Source organism: Tursiops truncatus, chromosome 4 (assembly GCF_011762595.2).
Source record: "Tursiops truncatus isolate mTurTru1 chromosome 4, mTurTru1.mat.Y, whole genome shotgun sequence".
NCBI lineage: Eukaryota > Metazoa > Chordata > Mammalia > Artiodactyla > Delphinidae > Tursiops > Tursiops truncatus.
This window is the reverse complement of record NC_047037.1, coordinates 60,064,930-60,088,243: the sequence shown is the minus strand read 5'-3', so window position 1 is coordinate 60,088,243 and position 23,314 is coordinate 60,064,930. Positions and strand designations below refer to the sequence as shown.

Here is a 23,314-nt window from a genome sequence, read left to right as displayed (position 1 = left end):
AATTTTTGCTGAACGCTTCCCACATTCATCAAAAGTTCAAACTTTCGGTCCAAAAAGCCTCATCTACAGTACAATGGCCCCAGTGTACTTCTCCCTCGATGCCAACAAGGCCCAAATGCTGACATTGGAGGCACACTAGCCCCTTTCCTACAGCTCCTGCTTCTGCTCCTGTGGTTTGGCACCATTCACCAGCCTCCCTCAATTCCAGGATCTTGGCAGTTGGATGAAACCATACTAGGTATACCCAGAGCTGGAAGATGAAGGGAACTGACAGCACAAAGAGGTACTCACCCACAGGCCATTCTAAGAACCCATTTTGTTCCTTTCTCTTCACTTCTGCATGGGGGGAGGGACCTCCTCAACTCATCATCTCCTTCCACATCAATACATAGGGGCATCTCTCATGGGCCCCTATAACCCTCAGTAGGGGTCCCACAGGGACAGGGACAGTCTTGCTGGGACAGGCCCTGCTTGCTGGGACCCTTCTTGGTGCAGTAGAGCTGTACTGTGGATTGAGTGGGCCTCCCTCGGGGGAGGGAGTGGGGGAAGAAGACTGGCAGGTGGGAGTGAGGCTGGCACAGGTTTCCTTTCCATGTGCAAATGCTCAAACAGCCCCTGTGACAGTGACCTGGTACCAACTCCCTGCCATTAGATCCCTCAGCATTTCTTCTCCCCTCTCCACCTGCAGGTCATATATCCACTTTCACACTCCCAGGGCCATACAACATTCTGTGCAGGTTCCGAGGGGCTGCCTCTAAGTCTACCTTTTTCTCCCCAAGCTAGGAGCATTTATCCAAATTGAGTGAACGAGTGATACTTGTGTAGGGACAATCTTGAATTCTACCTGATTAACACTTAACTTTTAAAAGACAATTGGCACCATCCTGCCCACAGTTATCTAAACTGAGAAAAACTATTTGGATCCTGTGAGGGGTGGTACAGAGGAAAAAAAGAAAATTACAGCACATGGAGATGTTCAGAAAACAGTTGTTGACTATGACATGGGGGCTACGTGCCTGGCCCAGATGCAATCATTTGAGTTAGAAATTTTGCACTTAAGTTTGGTTGTGCTGATATTTAAGGGACAACTAAAATCTAATTCTCTATTACCCTTTTCTTAATAGTTAATAATTACTAAGCGCTCATTGCCTGCTTTATGGAGCATACATTCTTCAAATCCTACTCAAATTAATTCTAAAAGGCAGTTATAGTCCTGCCTGAGATTTATATTGAGTATTATTTAAAATATGGACCATTAGTTAGGAATTAAAAATAGCTACAGTGAGATTTTTCTTATAACAGCACTTTTCAAAAGCCAATTCTAAAGTTCTTGACAAATCATGTGCTCTGAAAAAATATACATTTCATGAATCAGTCTTGATTGGTCTAATGGTCTAAGGACATAAAACCCAATATTAATTAACACCTATTTGATCCTGCAGATATAGGGCTAAGGAATCCTAGAAAGAGCAATATCTCTGAGAAATAGGTTTCTAGCATAATAAACAAACAAACCCTCTTGGGATGCAAGGAATTAATAGAATAATAGGATATCTGCTGGTAGATCTAGATACAAATAGGTCTGTAAAAAGGTACACAGGGTAAAGAAAGCAGTGTGTCTTTTCATCAGTTTTTGATCTTTGACTATTTTATACACTTTTTTTTTAATCTTTGGGGATTTCCTTTTTGCAATAGATTTCCCTTTGCATGAGGCAGAAGCTTATTAACTCTTTCACAATTTCTTTTCCTTACGGGAGGATTATCAGGTTACTGGATACGCCTGTTGGAATTAGTACCAGTACTACCCTTTCCCATGAATTGAGGTAGTAATGGTTTTCCTATCAGCAGTATTCCAGGAGTCTACTTGGTACCAGAAATCTCTCCCATGAAGTTCTGTTATGTTTGGATTGCACATGTGCGGATACACCGTGGCTCTGAGATTCGATCCAGGTTCCTTGAATCCTAGGCATAAATGGCTGATGGTCTGAGCCACCCCTTTTTCTCCAACCTGCTTCCTTGTGTCCTTACTGTGCAGGCCCTGTCCCTTACAGAGCCATGCTGCAGAGTCAGAATATTGGTACTGTTTCAGTGGACTGACATTCACCCTTGGCACTAGTCTCTAGTTTTAGAGCTCGAAGACCTGGACCTGACCTCTTTCTGGCAGCACCAAGTCAGCAGTTTGACCTCAATCAAGTCACTTAATGCTCTGAGTCCCAATTTCCTCTTCTGTGAAATGAGAATAACAATTAGTGCCTGCTCCTGCTTACAGAATTGGTGTCTGTTCCTTAAATCTACCTTCATCCATTCCATAAACATTTATTGAGAATTTCCTACTTGTAAGGCATGGGGACAAGGGATGGATGATAGGACATCTGCCCTGCAGAAGCTCTTTGTCAGGTGTTGAATGGATCAAGGAAGATGATATGCACATTTAAAAAAATAACTTTACTTCACATCATGAGGTTAGCTATTATTATTATTATTACTTTTTTTTTTTTTTTTTTTTAGCTGTACTTGGGCCTCTCACTGTTGTGGCCTCTCCCGTTGTGGAGCACAAGCTCCGGACGCGCAGGCTCAGCGGCCATGGCTCACGGGCCTAGCCGCTCCGCGGCATGTGGGATCTTCGTGGACCGGGGCACGAACCCATGTCCCCTGCATCGGCAGGCGGACTCTCAACCACTGCACCACCAGGGAAGCCCCGGTTAGCTATTATTTTAAAAATGGAAACTAATATGTGTTGATGAGGATGTGGAGAAACTGGAACCCTGGTGACTTGCTGGTGGGAATGTAAAATGGTACACAATATCGTGGTTCCTCAAAAAGTTAAAAATAGAATTACCTTATAATTTAACAATTCTCCTTCTGTAATTTCCATCTGTAATTCTACCCAAAGGAAGTAAAAGCAATGACTCAACAAAGATTTGCAAACCAATGTTCACAATAGCCAAAAGGTGGAAACAACCCAAATGGCCATCAACAAGTGAATGGGTAAATGAAATATGGTCTAGGGCTTCCCTAGTGGCGCAGTGGTTGAGAGTCCACCTGCCGATGCAGGGGACACGGGTTCGTGCCCCGGTCCGGGAAGATCCCACATGCCGCGGAGAGGCTGGGACCGTGAGCCATGGCCGCTGAGCCTGCGCATCCGGAGCCTGTGCTCCGCAACGGGAGAGGCCACAACAGTGAGAGGCCTGCGTACAGCCAAAAAAAAATGGTCCATACAAACAATGGAAGATATTTAGCCTTAAACAGGAATGAAATCTGACACATGCTACATCATGGATGAACTTTGAATACATTATGTTAAGTGAAATAAGCCAGACGCAAAAGGACAAATTTTGTATGATTCCACTTATACGAGGTACCTAGGCAAAATCATAGAGACAGAAGGTAGAGTGGAAGTTACCAGGGCCTGGCGGGAGGAAGGAATGCAGAGTTAGTGTTTAATGGGTACGGAGTTTCAGTTTGGATTGATGGAAAAGTTCTGGTGATGGTTGCACAACATTGTGACTTTATTTTAATGCCACTTAAAAATTGTTTAAATGGTAAATTTTATGTTATGTATATTTTACCACAATTTTTTAAAAACTGGGGGAATTCCCTGAGTCCAGTGGTTAAGGACTCCACACTTTCACTGCCCAGGGCCTGGCCAGGTTCAAGCCCTGGTTGGGGAAACTAAGATCCCACAAGCCACGTGGCACGGCCAAAAAAAAAAAAAAAAATTATAATCCCTAAAATGCTACACAAATGCAGGTTTGTTAACTTGAATTAGGATTAATGGGATTTGGTTTATAATCAGCCCCTCTTTTAAAAAGTGCAGTATGCGTGAAATTACTTTGTCATTATTTATTATGTGATATTGAAGAGTGAGCCAGATAAACTTTAGTGATTACTTATGCCCCATCCTTCTCTAAAAAGAATTTAAGGTTGTTTACCCTAAACACATCAGAGTAATGAGATCAAATCCAATTAACATCAGACAAAATATAGAAACTAAGATATAAAAGTGGAGAAGACAGAACAGATGGCTTATCAGCAACTGAGCAAAACTTTCAACTGTTAGCCTTCCAGGAGACAGAGAACGGTTTATATTCATCAGACCTTTTATTAATGCTTAAAATATCACTGATTTCAACAAGGTCATTGTATGGGTCCATAGTGTTTCATGTTGTTACCATTTATAGTTCTGGGAATTTATTAAGCAATTATGGAACACCTAACCAAAACAGAAGAAGGATGTGAAACTAAGAACATGTTTTCCTAAGTCTGAACCCTCAGGACCTATTCAGTGCTGAATGAAACGGGCTCCTGGACCTTTCTCGTCCCCGTTGGCCAACTCGGTCTCCTGAACCTTCCCCTCGGCTCCTGCATGGAGTCTTACCGTAGCCTGGTGTGACAACTGTCTCCTCCATCCGGCTCCCCCTGACTCCCACGCTTCCCACCCAGACCCTGCCCCAGCACCTGGTTCCCACAAGGCCCCGGGTGTAGCCACGACTCCTAGCCCTGCTCCTGTTTCCTTCCTCCTGGAACACCCTCCTGTCTTGCTGCAAGTCGGCACCTCTTACACAGGACAGTCCAGATCTCACCTCCACCAAGACCCCTCCAGCCCATGCTGATTCCTTCTCCTTGCCGTCCTATTGTACATGCAGTCACACATTCACTGTTTAGTTAATTGAGGGTGTAAATGGACAGAAAATCTTAACGACCTTTGCTTCTTTTCTTATGAGAAATGAGAAGCAAGGTGTGATTAGACCAAAGACCACATCATACATTTTATTTAAAATGATTTATTTACAACGGAGTATTACTTAGCCATAAAAAGAAACGAAATTGAGTTATTTGTAGTGAGGTGGATGGACCTAGAGACTGTCATACAGAGTGAAGTAAGAAAGAGAAAAACAAATACCGTATGCTAACACATATATCTGGAATCTTAAAAAAAAAAAAGGGTTCTGAAGAACCTAGGGGCAGGACAGGACTAAAGATGCAGATGTAGAGAATGGACTTGGGGACATAGGGAGGGGGAAGGGTAAGCTGGGACGAAGTGAGAGAGTGGCATGGACATATATACACTACCAAATGTAAAATAGATAGCTAGTGGGAAGCAGCCACATAGCACAGGGAGATCAGCTCGGTGCTTCGTGACCACCTAGCCGGGTGGGATAGGGAGGGTGGGAAGGAGATGCAAGAGGGAGGGGATATGGGGATGTGTGTATATGTATAGCTGATTCGCTTTGTTATACAGCAGAGGCTAACACACCATTGTGAAGCAATTATACTCCAATAAAGATGTTAAAAATAAATTTTTAAAAAATGATGTATTTATAGAGTGACCTATGAGAGCCAGTAGGGATACTCAGGATGATCTAATTCAGCCTTTTGACACATGAAGAAATGGAGACCCTGAGAAAGAAAATGTCTTGCTCAAAGTTACCCTACATATTAGAAGCAGAAATAGACTTGGAAACCTATTTTCGTGAAACCCAGTATTTTTATATCACCATGCTAGTTTCATTTTAATTTGTGTTTTATTTCATAATCAGCAAACAGGACTTTAGATGCACCCCAAACATAGGCCAAGAGGAGCAACATAATGTAGTGGGAAGAACACGGACTTTGCCAAAGCCAGAGACCTTGGACAAGTCAGTGCATGGCCCTGGGGCTTTCTTTTTCCATCTGTAATATAAGGATTAACTGATGGTCTTTAAGTTTATATCTGCTTCTGGCATTTTATGAATGTACTAGACTGTTGGCCCAGCCCCACCAAAGAATTTACAAGTACTGGGAGAGCATACATCGCTCACCTTTGCTCCCTCCTCCACACTGTCGTCCTCGGCCTGGGACAGTTCCCTGTCCTTGTCCCCTTGCTTGCTTTTTTCAAAACTCTGATTAAACTTCACTCAACTCAAAATCGGCAGTGTCCCCTCCCTTCTGTGCTCCTGACTCCTCTGGCTACCTGGTACCTATCACTCTGCACAGGAGTCACTGATGTTCTTGTCTCTGCCATTAGACTATGAACTCCTTAAGGCCTGGCATTTTGGTACATTTCTCTATCCCAAGTGCCTATCATGGTGCCTGGCTCATAATAGGGAGCTAGTACACACTTGGTAAATGGATCTAATGGTTTTTGTCTGGGAAGCAAGGATAAGACTGTGGTACTAATTTCACCTGAAGCTGTTGGAAAGAGTTTTCATGGAAAAGGAAGAAATGGAACTTTCAGGAATGACTAGAATTTGAAAAGAAGTATAAAATAATGATACCATTGGCCTAACTAAAGGGGGGTAGGTGGCTCAAAGGAATGGATCAGCTCAGTGTTACTTAGCCAAATAAGGGAACATCCGCATTAGAATCATGTGGGGTGCTTGTGAAAATTACAGATGCTACCTCTGTATTTCATCCATTGCTCCCCATTCTGAATCTGTGGCTCTGTACTTACCTTTTGAGCAAGCCCCCTAGGAAGATTCTTTTCACATGAATGGAGAGTCTTGAAATCCTGGGAGGAATATTGACAGTTGTGGGCAACTGAAAGCTATTTTAAGTTTTTGAAGAGGGAGAATGATGGCATAATGGACTTGAAGCTTTAGGAAGGGCATAGACTGGAGGTCTGTAAAATAGATTGATGGGAGTGAGATCTCAGAGGCAAGAGTGAGCGGCTAGGAGTACACCAATGTATTCAAGATGAGAAGGCTCGGGAGTTTGCTCTGTATTGGTGGCGTCGGCAATGGAGAATAAGCAGGGACTCCAAGAGGTGTGTTCAGAGATGAAAAGATGAGGCTTGGTGACAGATTGAATGTAAGCGATAATGGCAGGGAGGAGTTTGCAATGACAACTGTGTTTTAGGGACCCTAGAGTATGACCCTTCCACCGATATGCATGCTGTTTCTGTCTGATGAGTTCTATTTCAGCCTGAGGTAATGAGGTGTCTGGGAGGCATCCAGGTGAAGACATATGTAGACCATTGGCAACATGGGCTTGAGCATGACCAAAAGTCTGGCAGGAAAATGATGATGTGGGAGAGTCAACAGCATGAGGGAAAAGGAGGGAAGGAAGTCTGGAAACCTGAGTTCAGACCTTGGGGGAGCAGCAACATTAGACACAAGGAGGAAGATGAAGCAAGGAAGGAATAGAGAAGAAACAGAGAGGTGGGTGGTGAATGAAGATTGAATAATAAAGAGAAACCAAAGGAAGAGAAAGGTTTAAGAAGATGAGTATCCATTACATCAGATGCTCTAGGGTTTGAAACGGATAAGAGTAGACCTTTCCATTTGGCAAAGAGGGTATTAGATGAAAACTAGCTTTTTTAAAGTGAAAATCTATAATACTTTCTGACGCGAGTGATATGATAGAATACAAGGAGTAAATTAAATCTCTGGACAGCAAATTGTATTGACAGGTAATGAGCAAAAATATATTTCTAACAGACTGGTTTCCAAAAGGATACTCTTCTATTGGAGAGCTGGGAAATTGGGGAGGGGGCGAGGGGCAGGGGTTAAAAGGGGGAACAGATTAAGGTGTGTGGGCAAAGAAGAAACTTATCGGGAGATCCTAACATGTACATACTACATTAATGATCTTGCTTACCAAATAGGGCTGCATTCATTTTTTTAAAAGTCTTTCCTTTCTTGCCTCTCGCTTACGGTATCATCTTAAACAAACACGAGCTGTCATATAGGATGGAACCAGATCTCCAAAGCTCTTTTTTTATGCTACCTTGAAATATGGCTTCAGAGAAGAAACAGTCCCTTAAAACACATTATGCCTCCATTTTCTCCTTAATGACCTGGGGGTATGGGTGAGGGGAGAACCACTTTTACATGTAAAACAAAGCCAGAGTATACATTTAGTGTAGACTACATTCATGCGGGCTGATCTGGCGTTGTGAACCCCACCCTAATTACAGCGTTCCACCTCTGGGTAGATGTCCACCAGGGCATAAGTTGCTCTAGGTGTTTAAGGTTTTAAAATGACTTGAGTACTCCCGATGTTTTCTGTTTTTTATCTACATTATATATACTTGATGACTTTAGATATTAAATCCTTGATTTTTTTTCTGTGAACAAAGTTATGTGTTTTGGAATAATAAAGCAGGCAATCATCAGCTAGAATCATCGATTCTCTCCCATTTTATAAAGTTATTTGAAAGGAAAACAAAGGAGAAGAAAGATAAAAGAATGGTTAACAGTGGTATGAGAACTTTTTTTTTTTAATCTGAACAGAAATGAAGGCTACCAGTGTTCAGGAGACTTTCTATTGTTGGAGTTTTATCCATTGCACTCAAATAAGTAAAATGAAGCAGTTGGAACTGGGATATGACCTGACAAGGGACTTTGTTTCTTCTGAGTTGTGGATTTTTTCTTGTGTCAGATTCGTAAAGACTCCTAGGGGTCTCTAAGTTCTTATATTAACTGTTGGATGATAAGATTGATTTCTGCCCACCACCTAGTTGTTTCTGCCTTGTGACTTCATTTAGTCGTCAACACATTCTTAAACAGCCTTGCCAAGTTGCTTAAGCCCAGTGCTTCACGGAGACATAAGAGGCTGGCTGTACTCTGGCTTTCTATGAATGCTTAACTGTTGCTGTGGTCGTACTTTATGTCATGGCTCATAGAAACAGGCTGGTATTGAGGCCTATATTTCCTTCTGACATAGTAACTATCATCATTTCAGGATGATTTACAAAAAGCAAAGGAACCTCTTAACTCAGAGACACCGTTAAGCTAAATATGATCTTAGAGTAACTTTTTTGGTAGAATTATACTTCTTACAATTGTATCCTTGGTCAATGGCTATCCTTTATCAGTCTTGCCTTATAACAAGCATTTATAAATAGATATGGAAATTGTCATTTTTAAGAAAGAATAATTGTTGAGCTATAAAATAGGTAGATTATAGCATTTATTTCTCTCTCTCAAATGGGGTTTATATGTCATTACCTCCAGTAACATTCATTTTAAAACGTCATGTAAACTATTTTTTTTTTAATTAGAAAAGCAGTAGATGTTTAAAGTTTTTGTTTAAATCAAAGATTGAAAAAGGGTGCAGAATAAAATGTAAAAATTCTCCTCTATTTCTAGTCTTCAGTATCACTTTCTAAAAGCAATCACTGTTAACAATTTTTTTTAATTTATTTTTTATTGAAGTATAGTTGAATTACAATGTTGTGTTAATTACTGCTGTACAGCAAAGTGACTCAGTTATACATATATATATATACATTCTTTTTCATAGTCTCTTCCATCATGGTTTATCACAGGATATTGAGTATATTTCCCCAAGGTCCTAGTGCTATACAGTAGAACCTTGCTATTTATCCATTCTACATATACCGGTTTGCATCTGCTAATCCCAAACTCCCACCCCTACCCTCTCCCACCCCCCTTGTTAACAATGTTTTAAGTTTCTTTGCATGAATTTTCTAAGCATATACAATTTTACATATATGTATGCATATACGCTCATTTTACACATAGCATAAATTTTATACAAATAGTCACTCTGCAAACTGTTGTACATCTTGGTTATTTTTTTAAATTCACTTAAAATACATTGACTGTGTCATGTCAGCATGATTCAGTCAGCTTCATTCTTTTTAAAAACTGCATAGCATTTCATTATATGTATGTACCATAATTTAAGTAATTTCCAGTTTATATCTGGTTGTTGTCGTTCTATTGTTCTAATTACAAACAATGAACGTACTTAGAAGTGAAATTACTGAGTCAAGGAGCATGTTTTAAATTTTGGTGAGATATTTCCAAGTTATCTTGCACAAATCTGTACTTTCACCAATGTTATTCGAGTGTGTTTCCATATCTTCATCTGCCGGTCTTCCTTTGAGGTTTGCAATGTCTGCCATATTATAGAAGTTGAAAATTGTACTTCTTTTTAATATGTTTTTGTTGGATTCATATATATTGAGCATTTTTTTCATAAGACTAATAGCCATTTATGTATTTGTGTGAATTTTCCTACATTGTGTCCTTTATTTGTCCCTTGTCATACCCATTCTTATGAGAGGAAAAGAAACTCTTTTCTAGGGTAGGCTACTGTTTAATAGATAATCCACCAACAGCTCACAGGAAACCATAAATGTATATATTCTACATGTGAACAGTTGTACAAACACTGATTCACTTGGAGGCCTGAAAGAAAGCCCTAAAAAAAGTATGGCCACACAGCCTGAGGAGAGAAAGAAAGCAGTCTGTCTGGTGATAGATGTGGGGACCGGCCTCACTCTTTCTATTAGTTTTCTATTGCTGCATCAAAAAATGACCGCAAGCTTAGCAGCTCAGCCCACAATTGCCCTGGGACAGGAGTCCAGGCATAACAAGACTGGCTTTTTGCTCAAGTCCCACTGATAAAATCAAGGTGTTGGCCAGTTGCGCTTCTTAGAAGGTATCCTCTTAGGAGTGCATATGGTTGTGGCTGAATTCAGTACCTTGCAACCGCAGACTAGTGCTTCTGTTTCCTTGCTGACTGTCTTCTGGGGGCCATTTGGCCCCTAGAGGCTGCCTGCCTTCCTTGCCACATGCCCTCCCCCCATCTCCAAACCCAGCAAAGGAGAATCTCCCTTGTGCTAACGCCTTCACATGCTTCCAATCTCTCTGACTTTTAGACCCAGACCTAAAGGGTCCATGAGATTAGGATGTGCCCAACCTGGTAATCTACCTATCTTAAGGTCAACTGATTTGGAACAAAACCGAATGACAAAATACTTTCCCAGCAGCACTTAAGTTAGTGTTTGATTGACTAACTGGGAGGATGTGTGTGTGTGTACCAGGGACCAGAAATCTTGGGGGCCGTGTTAGAATTCTGCCTACCACACCTCCCACCTGCCTTTCTCAGGGGAAGCAGACAGAGCTCATGTCTTCTGGCTGAGGAACTCAATCACACGGAGACATGGAATGCCAGAGGAAGGGAGCAGGAAACCACATGTGCAACGTAGGGATCAGGTAGACCTTCCTGACCAAGGATCCCAACCTGGTATTTCTGACTCCAGTGTCTGCCCTCTTGACCCCCTTGCTATGGCTCACAAACAGATCATTCTCTGGCTACATAAATGGATTTTGAGTCGTTTAACTTTGCCATTTCTTCTCATGCCAGTGTGATCAGAGTGTGCTTTTGTGACATGTTGGCCTTGGGTGTTCAACAGAACGGAATGAACTGACCACAACCTAAGTAGATGAGCCACTAAGGGGAACTGTATTGATGACCATTATTCTAGAAGAATTCTAAAACACTGCTTCCCACCCCCACCCCACCTCTGTCTCTCTCTTTCTTTCATCTTCCCACCTGCTGCTGATTTAGGCGCATTATACGTGACTTGCTTGAGACAGAAGAGACTTATATAAAAGAGATTAAAAACATAATTGACGTAAGTAGATTTGGGGCGGGGGGACGTTAAGCATGTATTCAAACTGGAAAAGTTTTGTTGCAGATAGAAACTCAAAATAGTTGCCATATGTCTCTAGAATCCCCACCAAAGTTTCATGTCTTGTAATAGCACAAGTGGTTTTTTCAGTATGAATAAGAACGTTCTTATGACTATTGATTCATGTAACAAAATAACTTTCAACGGATTGTACCAATTCACATGATTCTAGCAGTGCCCACCTAGGTTCACCATATGCTTGCCAACAGTGGGTATGATAATTTAAATGTTTTTGATAAATAAATGAGAGAATTGTTTCTTATTGTTTTAAGTAGCATTTTTTGCTTGAGTGAAAATTTATATTTTCTCTATTTTCCTAAGGTAATAATCTTGAGAAATAAACTATATGTACAAAGTTATAATAGAAATTTTTTACAATAAAACATCAGAAGAAAAGCAAATGTCCAGGGAATGGAATGGTTGATAAAGTCTTATATACATGCTAAATGATATATTATTCAACTGTTACAAAATAATTATTTTTAATAATATACAGCAACATTGAAATGAATGCTTGTAAGATTAAATTTAAAACAATATATGTAGAAATTTATAAGAGTCTAAAATGCATATGGAAAAACAGACTACAAATTATATATGTACTGTGATTATAACCATATAAAACAGCTTTTTAAAAAAGTCATGAAGGAAATATAATAAGACAATAGTAATTGCATCAGGTCATAAAATAATGGGTAAGTTTTTTCCTTTCACATTTGACTTATGTGACGAATTTAAAAAATAGATTTGTTCTTGCTATAAAAATGCCATCTTATTATCATTGCCATTAAGCCGTCTTCTTCTGAAGATAGACACATGAGGAAAATAATATCAGAAGAATGTATTTGACGGAATGGCTTTCAGGACATGTGTGCCTTACTCCCCAATTATTAAAGTGGCTAAGTCAGATCATCTCTTATATGTTCCTGTTTGTAAAACCTACCCTGTTTCCACCTCTGCAGGGATATATCATTCCAATGGATTTTATTTGGCTGAAGCATCTAATTCCAGATGTTCTTCGGAATAACAAGGAATTTCTCTTTGGGAATATTAGAGAACTTTATGAATTTCACAACAGGTACATATTCATTCAAATTATCAGGGAAAATGGAAAATAAGAGAAGGATGGAAATCAGAATGATGGAATTTGGAGATGAAAGTGCTTAGACATTTTTAGGCTTAATCAAGTAGTCCAGAGTCAGTGGATTGGATTGGGGTGGTATGGGATAAGAAGGATGTGAGAAGTGTCACAAGGTCCCCGAGGAAAAAGGGAAAAGACATTAATGGAGCATGTACTGGTGTCAGGCATCGATGTTGTATTCATTTGTGGGTTCCTTTCCTTATTTATCTACTCATGCATCAGCATTTACTGAGCACCTGTTCTGTGTCAGGCACTGTGTTCAGCATTGGGAATACAAAGTCGACCAAGACGCAAGTCCACATACCTATTATCGTAGCGGAGTGCTGGGAACCAGGGTGTTAGAAAATGCTAACTGGTCAGGGAATTGTCCTTTCAGCCCAGGTCTGCTTGGGTGTTGGGTTCTAGAGAATGAGAGAAGGAAGGGACTTTGGAAATCATGTTCCAACCCTTTCATTTTACAGATGACAAAACCACAAGTTGTTTACTAACTTTACTCACTCTAAATGGCCCCAGGATCACACATCTAATGATAGGAGGGAAGAGACTGCTTGGTGAATTGAACTACCGTTGTTTCTTAGCCACATCTGTTGTCCATTGGTCAGACACAAGGCTGAAATGGAAATCCCACTTCTGCTTTCTCTGGAGAAGTTATGCAACCTCTTTGAACCTCAGGTTTCACGCTTACGAAACCCTGTCTTACAAGGTTTGGTGGAGGATTAAATGAGATATTGTTTGCAAAGCACTTAGCTTATGCCTGATTTATAGTCAGCTCTCCGTGATAGTTGTAGTAGCAGCAGCAACAGCAGTTCTTGTTAACATTACTATCATGTAGCAGGGATCTTCAGTGTATCCAGTCTGTCTGTGGCTGGTGCTTAGAATTACCAGAACTGGTATGAGTGGTTTCAGGGAATCCTAGTAATGTCACAGAATGCATTGTTTTCTTCCAAATCAGCATGTTGAAGATGAGTCAAAAGCAGTAAAGCCTGGAAAACAGCATTTTTCTAAGCACCTCTTAAAACCTTATGTGATTTTACTTCAGAAAATTTTGTTAACCCCATACATGTAAAAATCAAAGCATTATTATCGTTTTCTTTCCCTAGGACTTTTCTAAAAGAATTGGAAAAATGCACTGAAAACCCTGAACTTCTGGCACGTTGCTTTCTCAAGAGAGTAAGTCTGTGCTCCCAATAACTCAAAATAACCGTGCGATTAAAGTCAGCCCTTAATTTTCTGTGTAATGGCAAGGGCAAATGGAAACACAAGGGGTCTAAAAACTTTCATCTGCCTTTTGAATGCAAAGCGGGAGTCCTTTGCAGTACTTCAGCCTTTGTGAGCTGAGTCCAGTTTGACTGAGCTCACCCTGCTAGGTGGGAACGACTGTAAGCCTGGCTTCCTGCCAAGTCCTCTGAAATGGAAGACTGGCCCCCCAGACCGCTGAGGCAGAGGATCCTTCTCTGAATGACTAAGCTAACTGTTTTAGGGCAAGAATCATACAGCAGGCTTAAATTCTTCACTAAAGTTGTAGTAACACTCTCAAAAGAAGTACTAAACTGAAACTATAGAACATACATTTTCTTCCATTTTATTTTCTACGGCATCAAGGAAAGTTAGAAAATTTTAAGTCTACAGCCTGTCTTCCACTTAGCACCCCATTTGTGAACTTCCTGTCCTACAACATCGTATTTCTGTCTGCTTCCCTTCCCACCACACAGACCTCTCCCCTCTTGCCAGTTCTCCACCTGGCTTTGGGCAATAAATAGGCTGGCACTTTGGGCCAGTTGTGCTCCCTGGGAGCTGGCTCAGAGAAATGCCTTAGCCGGCATCATTCCCCACCAAGTGCCTCCTTCCTCCTTTGGAGATGAGCCCGGTGCCCTTTGCTTTCTAAACTTTTCCCATTTCTTCTCTCTCTCCCAACCGGCCCTTCCTTTCATTCTCTTGCTTGTTTTCTTTTTGTGAGCCTGAGACAATAGATCAAACAACTTAAGCATTTTTAAACAGCTCAAATGATGACTGATAAGTCTAAGAGCAGTACAGTAAGTCCCCTACCTACGAACCTTCAAGTTGCGAACTTTCAAAGATGCGAACATGCGTTCACATGTCTGATAACGTAAGTTAGTTCACGTGTCTGGTGTACATTGTCACGTGCATGTATTCTCTGCAAGTGGTTGTGCTTTTGTGTGCTTTACTGTACAGTACTGTATAGAGTACAGTAGTACAGTATCTTTATTTCAAGCCCAGGATGTCTGGAAGCAAGCATAAAAGCAGCAGTGATGTAGTTGGTACTAAGATGCGCCGATGGAGAGGGTGTGGAGAAAAGGGAACCCTCTGGCACTGTTAGTGGGAATGCAAATTGATATAGCCACTATGGAGAACAGTATGGAGATTCCTTAAAAAACTAAAAATAGAGCTACCGTACCACCCAGCAATCCCACTACTGGGCATATACCCTGAGAAAACCATAATTCAAAAAGAGTCATGTACCACAATGTTCATTGCAGCTCTATTTACAATAGCCAGGACATGGAAGCAACCTAAGTGTCCATTGACAGATGAATGGATAAAGAAGATGTGGCACATATATACAATGGAATATTACTCAGCCATAAAAAGAAACGAAATTGAGTTATTTGTAGTGAGGTGGATGGACCTAGAGTCTGTCATACAGAGTGAAGTAAGTCAGAAAGAGAAAAACAAATACCGTATGCTAACACATATATATGGAATCTAAAAAAAAAAAAAATCATCATGAAGAACCTAGGGGCAGGATGGGAATAAAGACTCAGACCTACTAGAGAATGGACTTGAGGACATGGGGAGAGGTAGAGTAGGCTGGGACAAAGTGAGAGAGTGGCATGGACACATATACACCACCAAACGTAAAATAGATAGCTAGTGGGAAGCAGCCGCATAGCACAGGGAGTTCAGCTTGGTGCTTTGTGACCACCTAGAGGGGTGGGATAGGGAGTGTGGGAGGGAGGGAGATGCAGGAGGGAGGGAGATGCAAAAGGGAAGAGATATGGGGATATATGTATATGTATAGCTGATTCACTTTGTTATAAAGCAGAAACTAACACACAATTTTAAAGCAATTATACTCCAATAAAGATGCTAAAAAGAAAAAAGTAAAAAGACATGCTGAGCGATAACGATGGAAACAAAAGTGAAAAGAATTGAGAGAGTGGAGCGACAAGAGGAAGAAGAAGTAACTGAAGAACAGCAGAGATTCACGACACAGGAAATGGCAAGACTTCCTTTATCTGAGGAGGCACTGTTAGTTTTTGAGGCAAAGGACCTGAATGTAGAATGGTACACGAAGGTTGCAGCAGCCGTTCAGAATGCAATCCAGTGCTACCGTGTCACCTATGATGAGAAAAAAAGAGCTACTACCCAGATATCACTGGACCTGTTTTTTTAAGAGGGTAGATGGAACTGAATCCAGCAAGGAACCGGAACCTGTGCCATCAACGTCAGGCGTGACTGAAAGTGCAGCTCTCGCCCTCCGTCTCCTATTGCTGACGATCCTTCAGCTCTACCATCCCCCACCTCCTCTCCCCCCTCCAGTCAGTAACTCTTCTTGCCTGTTCACTCGATGCCAGCCCCTGTATGCCAGCTGTTGTGCTGTACTACTGTACTTTCAAGGTACTGTACTGTAAGATTAAAAATGTTTTTTTTTTTACTTTTTGTGTTTTTTTTAATGTATTATTTGTGTGAAAAGTATTATAAACCTATTACAGTACAGTACTATATAGCTGATTGTGTTATTCGGGTACCTAAGCTAACTTTTTTGGACTTAACGAACAAATTGTACTCACAAACACACTTTCAGAACATGTAGGGGACTTACTGTACCTGTGATAAACTGAAAGCAAGCAACACAAAAATCCCCAGGTTTCAAGGTATTAGACATAATGGAGAAACAGAGTCTTCAACCCTCAGAACTCTGACCGACTTAGAAGACCCCTTCCATAGCCCTGTCTGGGCTTTCCATCACAGCCTTGTCATAGGTTTTTCATCCAGTGACAGAATTCAAGATACATTAGAAACCATTTTGTATTCAATCTGATTAATTTCCTTTTTGACTTACTTTGATAGCATTATTCGTGTTTTATACTATTTGGCAATTTGGGTTAATCAAACCACCAATGTGAAATCTCGTTGCAGAGTTTAGTAATATTTCATAACTGACTATATCATTATTGCAAAGACTTATTGAAATTGTTGCATGAGAAAATGACCAACTTCCTGTGGGGAAAAAAAAAGGATATTATCAAGTTAAAATTGCCAAGTTTGAGGAAATGGTCGGGCAATTGCTAACTAAACATCTTTTCTTAGAAAAATTCCTCTCCTAAAGTTTTACAGAGCTTTTTATAGTCCCCCATGTTGGGAGGAACCCTAGAAATCATTAATCCAGACCACATACCTGCATATAATCCTATATGATTTATGATGTTGGGGACAAAATACAGGTAATAAATTCTTTCCAAGCACAAAGTATTACTCTGAGACAAATGAAGTAATTAAAAACCACAATTTCTTAACCTTTGAGAATCCTTGAGGGCATTGTCGCAGCTGTGCAAAGACCTGTATTGGTTAGCCAATAAGGCAGGCCCATCACCCACTATTTACTACAGCAGTTTACCTCTTCTCAGTAATACTTGCAGACTTCCACTAATCATGAACAAGAATTTTGAAATATTGCTCTAGCCAAGTGTTTCAGTCAGATTTGATAGCTTGTAGTATCCAGGAAGATTCTGCCCCAGAGACCAAACTCCATGTAGAATAGCGTTTGTCAATAGTTTACTTTGAGTCCCATTTGCTCTGAGATCTCACGTGGTACAATAGAAAAAAACACTGGGGTGGGACTCAGAAAACTTAACTTCTTATCTAAGTTGGGCCACTTGCTATCAGCATGACCTCAATTATGTCACTTAAACCCCAGGAGTTTCACTTTTCTCCTGCATACAACAAGCTTAGTAATACCAATATGTAAAGTTGTGGAAATCAAATAAAATAATGCACACAGAAGGACTCTACAAAAGTAAAAAATGCTTTGACAATAGCTACCATTTGTTGGGTACTCTGCATGTATTGGGCATTTGTTGAGAGGTTTCTATACATCTTCCCATTTAATCGCACAACAATCATAGGAGTTGACTGCTGTTGTGAGCCCACTTAACAGATGAGAAACTGAAGCGAAGGAAGGTTAAGTAACTGACCTCGGACCAAATAGTTTGTAAGTAAGAAAGCCAAGAACTGAACCTGAGCCACAGTCTTCTTAATCCATAAGAAATCTTCCTGTGTGAATATGAGGTTGGGCGTGTAAGGTCGGATCTAAACAAACGGCACCGCGAAACAGAGGAAAGCTTCAAGTGAGCTTTTTTAGGGAGCCCTCCCGGGGGAGGTTCACTGGTCCGAGAGAAAGGGGCCAGAGAAGTCGCACCCGGGCGAGGGTTGGGCAAGATTTTATAGGGGAAGAAGGGAAAGGGGTGTGGTGAATCTGGGAGGTCGCAGGGTATTCCTTATTTGGTGGTCTTTTCAGGTATCCTAGGGGACCGTTAGTCCCACCCCTCGAAAGGCCGGAAGGCTGGGCCGGGTGCAAAGTCCCCAGGTCAGTTCCTGGAACTGGGTGGTCCGGAATGTCTCCAGGGCAGTTTCTGGAACTGGGTGGTCCGGAATGTCTCCAGGGCAGTTTCTGGAACTGGGTGGTCCGGAATGTCTCCAGGGTAGTTTCTGGAACTGGGTGGTCTGGAGAATTTCGGTCTGATGAAACCTGTGAATCTGATTGTGTTCCCCTGCCTCGGGCCAGTTGGCCTTACAGGGGGTAGCAATTTTTTTAGCCTCCTGATTTATTCTATAGGGAGGTAAGGAGAATCAGGTACTTTCGTATGCTGCTGGTTAGTGCACATGCTTTCTCTAAGGAATTTTGGACTGAAGAGCAAATTTAGGTCAGTAGTTGTGTTTCAGTACTGGAAGGCATATAATGTTCTGTGATGCTCAAAGTGCAGACACAGGACCAAAGGGTGAAGGTTTCAGGAACACAGGTATCAGCTCAGCATCCACCAAGAGAACCAGGTCCCTTTCTGTTACTGGGAGGATTTAGGGAAAGGTGGCCGACTGTTGGCGATGTTTTCCTGGGTGGAAGTCTGGATCTCCAGTCTCCTCCAGCTTCTGAGAATCTTCTGGTGTTGAGTGTTGAAAGCAATGAAACCTTGAATCCTTTTAGGAGCAAAAGGCCAATGTCTTTGTGCTCTGACAAACCAAATGTGGGTGAAATGCCTTAATCAGTTTGTAGTGTTTTATAAGCCTGGCCTTCAGTGTAGCAGGAGTATTCCTCAAGTCTAGGCTACTACACTCTGGGAGCCATTGAGTTTAACAAATGTACTTAGCACAGTGCCTGGCACATCAAAGACACTCAACGGATAGTTCTGGAGTGAATGAATAAGGAAGTTATTATTGTTAAGTTCTGAATTATTCTAGTTTCTTAACCAATCTGAACAACATTTCTCAAGGGCTGTCTGCCTTCTTAAACGTGTGTGTGTGTGTGTGTGTGTGTGTGTGTGTGTGTGTGTGTGTGTGTGTGTGATTTTTCTTGGAGAGAATAGCAAAGGACAGAGTTGCTGTAGTCCTTGCAGTGAAGTGAAATGACCACTTCCAATCCATCGGGAGAGAGGAAGAGCTACAGAAATGGAAATCATTCACTACAGCAGGGTGTTTAGAAATAGAATAGACATCGTGAAAGCTGTAAGGGAAAAAATAACCCATGTCCAGATGAAGGACATCAAGAGTGGCCTCAGCAAGAGGACAGGGACACAGAAATCCACAAAGAAGTGGCCACGTGGTCATCTCTGCCAGAGCAGCCCGGGCTCTGTGGCAAGCACAGCTGAGTGGACGGACCAGGTTCTCCTGATGGAATGGATGAAGCTGGCAAGCTGACTCCACAGGCTGGGGGTATCTTTTCTATCTGGGATATTGGCAGATGTGTTCCCACCTCACACAGTCTTTGATGCAATGAGAATATAGGTCACACAGCACTTGGAATCCCTCTTGATCTCTAGCACTGAGATAGTCATGTAGCTTTTCCAGTCTCGGAGTCTTGTGCTGCGGGTTGAAGGTGATATCTGAGACGGGTTGCCCAGACCACTTCGGTTTGTGTCCAGACTGCCACATTTTCCTTCTGGGATGTTTCTAACCTTTGGTTGTTTCTTAGGTTTATTTGTAGGGGTGGCATCATGATAACTGTAAAAAGGAGTGAGTGGGGAGAGAGAAAGGAGAGGCCATCAGCTACGAGCACTTTTTGTCCTTTTTATTACTCAGTACAGAACTATCTGGGGGAGATATTCGTGTCCCAGATAACGAGCAGAGGGGAAAGGATAAAGTAAAAACTCAACTCCTGTTCATGAATTTACTTACTTATTTACCAGAGTCCTGTAGCTGCTCTCACAGCACTCCATTCACATCTGCGTTGTTTATAACCCTGTGTTCATCTCCCCATCACACACGCACCCCAACAGAAGGTTATTTATTGTGCATCCCCAGTTCCTTACACATTGAAAATACTCAGACCTGTTGAATGAATGAATAAACTGTATTATCCTGTCCTCTTACTGAAAAATGCTACCTGGTTAATTTGTTCTAACTTTTTCTCACCCAGAAAGAAGACCTTCAAATATATTTTAAATATCATAAGAATCTGCCCCGAGCCAGGGCAATCTGGCAAGAATGTCAAGACTGCACCTACTTTGGGGTAACATTGCATTTCTAAGGTCTCCCACAAACTGTTTTCCCTGGACGCTGTTTATGTACATCCAATTTGTAAAGAAATTGGAAGTATGAACTAGGAAGAGGAACTTGGCATTAATTGGAATTTATGTTTATTAATTGGGATTTATGTTTATTAATTGGGATTTATGTTTATTAAAAGTCTCTCCTTTTTTGAAATTATACACTGGAAGTTTCAATGCTGCCCTGAGTCTCCATGGGACAGCTCTGTAATGAGCAGCTGTAGCCTGGTGAGAAAACCAGGGTCCTCTTCTAGGATGGGTTTTAAAAGTGGAATTAAGTCACACTTTGGGGTTCCCTGGAATGATATCAATAAGCCCATCATGTACCCTTGACTAGACTCCACCACCCCCAAACCCCAATTCTAAGACAACCTTTTCAGAAGCCTGCCCCATTGTCTCCCTCCTAATGGACTTACTTTCTTAAAGAAATAAATGTTCCGGCATTCCCACTTGCCTATAAAAATACTAGCCAAGCCCATCCCCTTTCCCATTACTCTCATTTTACATACTGTTCCTGAGGGACTGAACAGCCAATAACATTATGAAACTGGTCGACACAGCTGCCCCTTCTCTCCATGAAGAGCTCATTTCACTTCTTGTATTTAAATGCTGCCGCTTCTGTTCTCTGTGTGTGTGTTGTTTTGTTTTATGTTGTTTCTGTTTGGCTTTTCAAGGTATGCCAGCGTCAACTGGGTCACAGTCTCCCTCTTTTTAAGTATCTGAGAGGACCAAGCCAGAGACTTACGAAGTACCAGATGTTGTTGAAGGTAAGTCGATGAGACAGTGCTTCCTGTGCTTGGAGAACAGATGTGGGCGCTATGGTGCTCTTTTCCTTAGACACGTAGAATTGTGACTTCGACTTCCAAAGGTGAAACTATGTCTAGATTTCAGGCTTTTTCTGTCCCCAGGTCTAAATCAGCCTCCTCAATGAGGAATAAAACCAAAGAATCATAGGGTCCCGGGAGCCTGGCTTGCGGCCAGAACTTGGATCTCTAAGGAGAGCCCAGCTTGGGGGAGCAGAGGTCCTTGGGAGGAAAGTGGGGAAGAGGGAGGCCACCACACTGCTGGCAGCTGAGAGGGTGGGGAGGCAGCCAGACCTCTATTCTCGGTAACATATCTACAGGTAAGATATCATCTGCTCCATTTTACAGCTGGGGCAAGGAGCTTCAGGAAAGAGCTGTGGTTTTCCCTAAAGCTACTATTTTACGTGCATTTAAACAATGGAGGGGAGAAGACAAAACTGGATTCTTTTGCGACATCTACCTCTGCCCTTAGACTGAGGATTTTTCTCAAGAGCAGCATAACAGAATGAATTTTGTTTTGCTGAATCCCTAGGTGGTTCTTTCTTTCTTTGCTCTGACACCAGCACACCTGCAGGAGAGCACTCCCAGACTGCGCCACCACCCACCCGCGTGTGCCACCCCCCCACCCCCACTCCCCCCACCCCCCCACCCCGCCCACACACACACAGGACAGGAGCTCTGTCAAAGCTGCTTCCTCAGGTGTGAGCTCAGGGAAAGGTTTGGGTCACTCCTCCAAGGTCTGTTTTGAGTTAACCTTTATAAGCAGCTCTTGCCCAGTTGGCTACTCTCACTTAATTTAAAAACAAGCCCCTGCTGTTTACTGGGTATCTTCCCACATGTATTTCTTTTTGTTTGTTTGTTTTTGTTTTAAAAAAGAATTGTTTACTTACTGAACCTGGGGCAGATTAGATACACAACCAACTTTAAATTTACATCTTTTAACTCAACTTTGAAGTGTTTTCACACACACGTACACAAATTGGCATGCAACAGTTGTCCTAAGGTAAAACACAGTCACCTTAAACCGTTGCAGGTATTTTCGCCCAAGGTTGAAAAATTGTTTATCCTGAACATGAAAACCTGTAACAGATTTAAATTAAATATATAAAACTCGTTACTTGTAGTTTTCCCCTTGCAAAGATCCCCAAAAAAAATGTACAAGTAACTAATATACATCAGTCACAACATAATCCTGGATCATCCCCACACCAAAACCAGATGCTCCTTTAATTTTAAACCCATCATCAGAGGCCAAGAGGAAGTCATTTAGTTTTAGATAAAACAAAATTCACACCCACCTGTATTTCTTATTTAATCCCCACCATCAGATGTGCCAAAAGGCTCTGAAGTGTGAAGAAACTGAGGCTCAGGGCAGTTAAGCTTATTGCCAATGTTTTGCCCTCAGAACAAGTTACCCTCTCAGCTTTGCATCAGCAGGCCCAGCCTTGCCTGCACCGGCTCTGCCACTGCCAGTGTGGGATGCCTGGACCTGTCAGGCCTTGGTTTTCTCACCTGTTAAGTGAGGACACCAGAACCTCCTGCACAGGTTGCTGTGAGGAGCCAGTGAGTGACGCAGTAGAGAGCTCACTCAGGGCTGACCCCCAGGAAGCTTCCTCAACGTAACGTGCGGCTGTTGTTTTATACATGGAGCCGTCACACCAGCCTGGGAGTGAGGCTGAGGAGCCTCTGCTTCCCTCCAAGAGCGGCATCTGTGAGCATGTTTTGGTACAGCGTTAAATGGTAATACTCCATGTAGGCTAGGGGCTGGTGAAAAAAGCTTTCATTTAAGGCTGGTGGGAACATAGTCCTTCTCTAAAGAACTTGGAAACATGCATCACAACTCTTAACATTAACAATTCTACTTGTAGGAATTTATCCTTAAGAAAAGTGTATAAAGATTATTATTATTTTAGTAAAAAATTATTGAACCTAAATGTTTAACAGTAGGGGGGATTAATCAATCATGATTTAGCTATAGGATGCAATACTCTGCCACAATTTTAAAACATGTTTAAAAAATATATAATGTCATGGGAAAATGTTCATGATACGTTGTTGAGAAAAAGCAGGCTACAAAATAGTGTGTCCAATGTGGTTCTATGTTTGTGGAAAGAACACTGCGCTGAATGTACCATTTACTCTTTCCCTCTTACTTGTGACA

General features: G+C 41.7%; 1 protein-coding gene across 4 annotated transcripts in view; it reads left to right on the top strand.

Annotated features, from left to right (window-relative positions):
• Positions 1–23,314, top strand: part of MCF2L2 (MCF.2 cell line derived transforming sequence-like 2) — a 234,221-nt gene that overhangs the window by 161,525 nt on the left and 49,382 nt on the right. For all 4 annotated transcript variants that reach the window (XR_012331396.1, XR_012331397.1, XR_012331398.1 and 1 more), the window contains exons 16-20: positions 11,305–11,371; positions 12,391–12,506; positions 13,670–13,739; positions 20,221–20,313; positions 21,025–21,117. Coding sequence is in view for 1 of the 4 variants with exons in the window: in XM_073803931.1 (XP_073660032.1) it covers positions 11,305–11,371; positions 12,391–12,506; positions 13,670–13,739; positions 20,221–20,313; positions 21,025–21,117 (439 nt within the window). In the remaining 3 variants the exon portion in view is untranslated. The remainder of the gene's footprint in view (positions 1–11,304; positions 11,372–12,390; positions 12,507–13,669; positions 13,740–20,220; positions 20,314–21,024; positions 21,118–23,314) is intronic.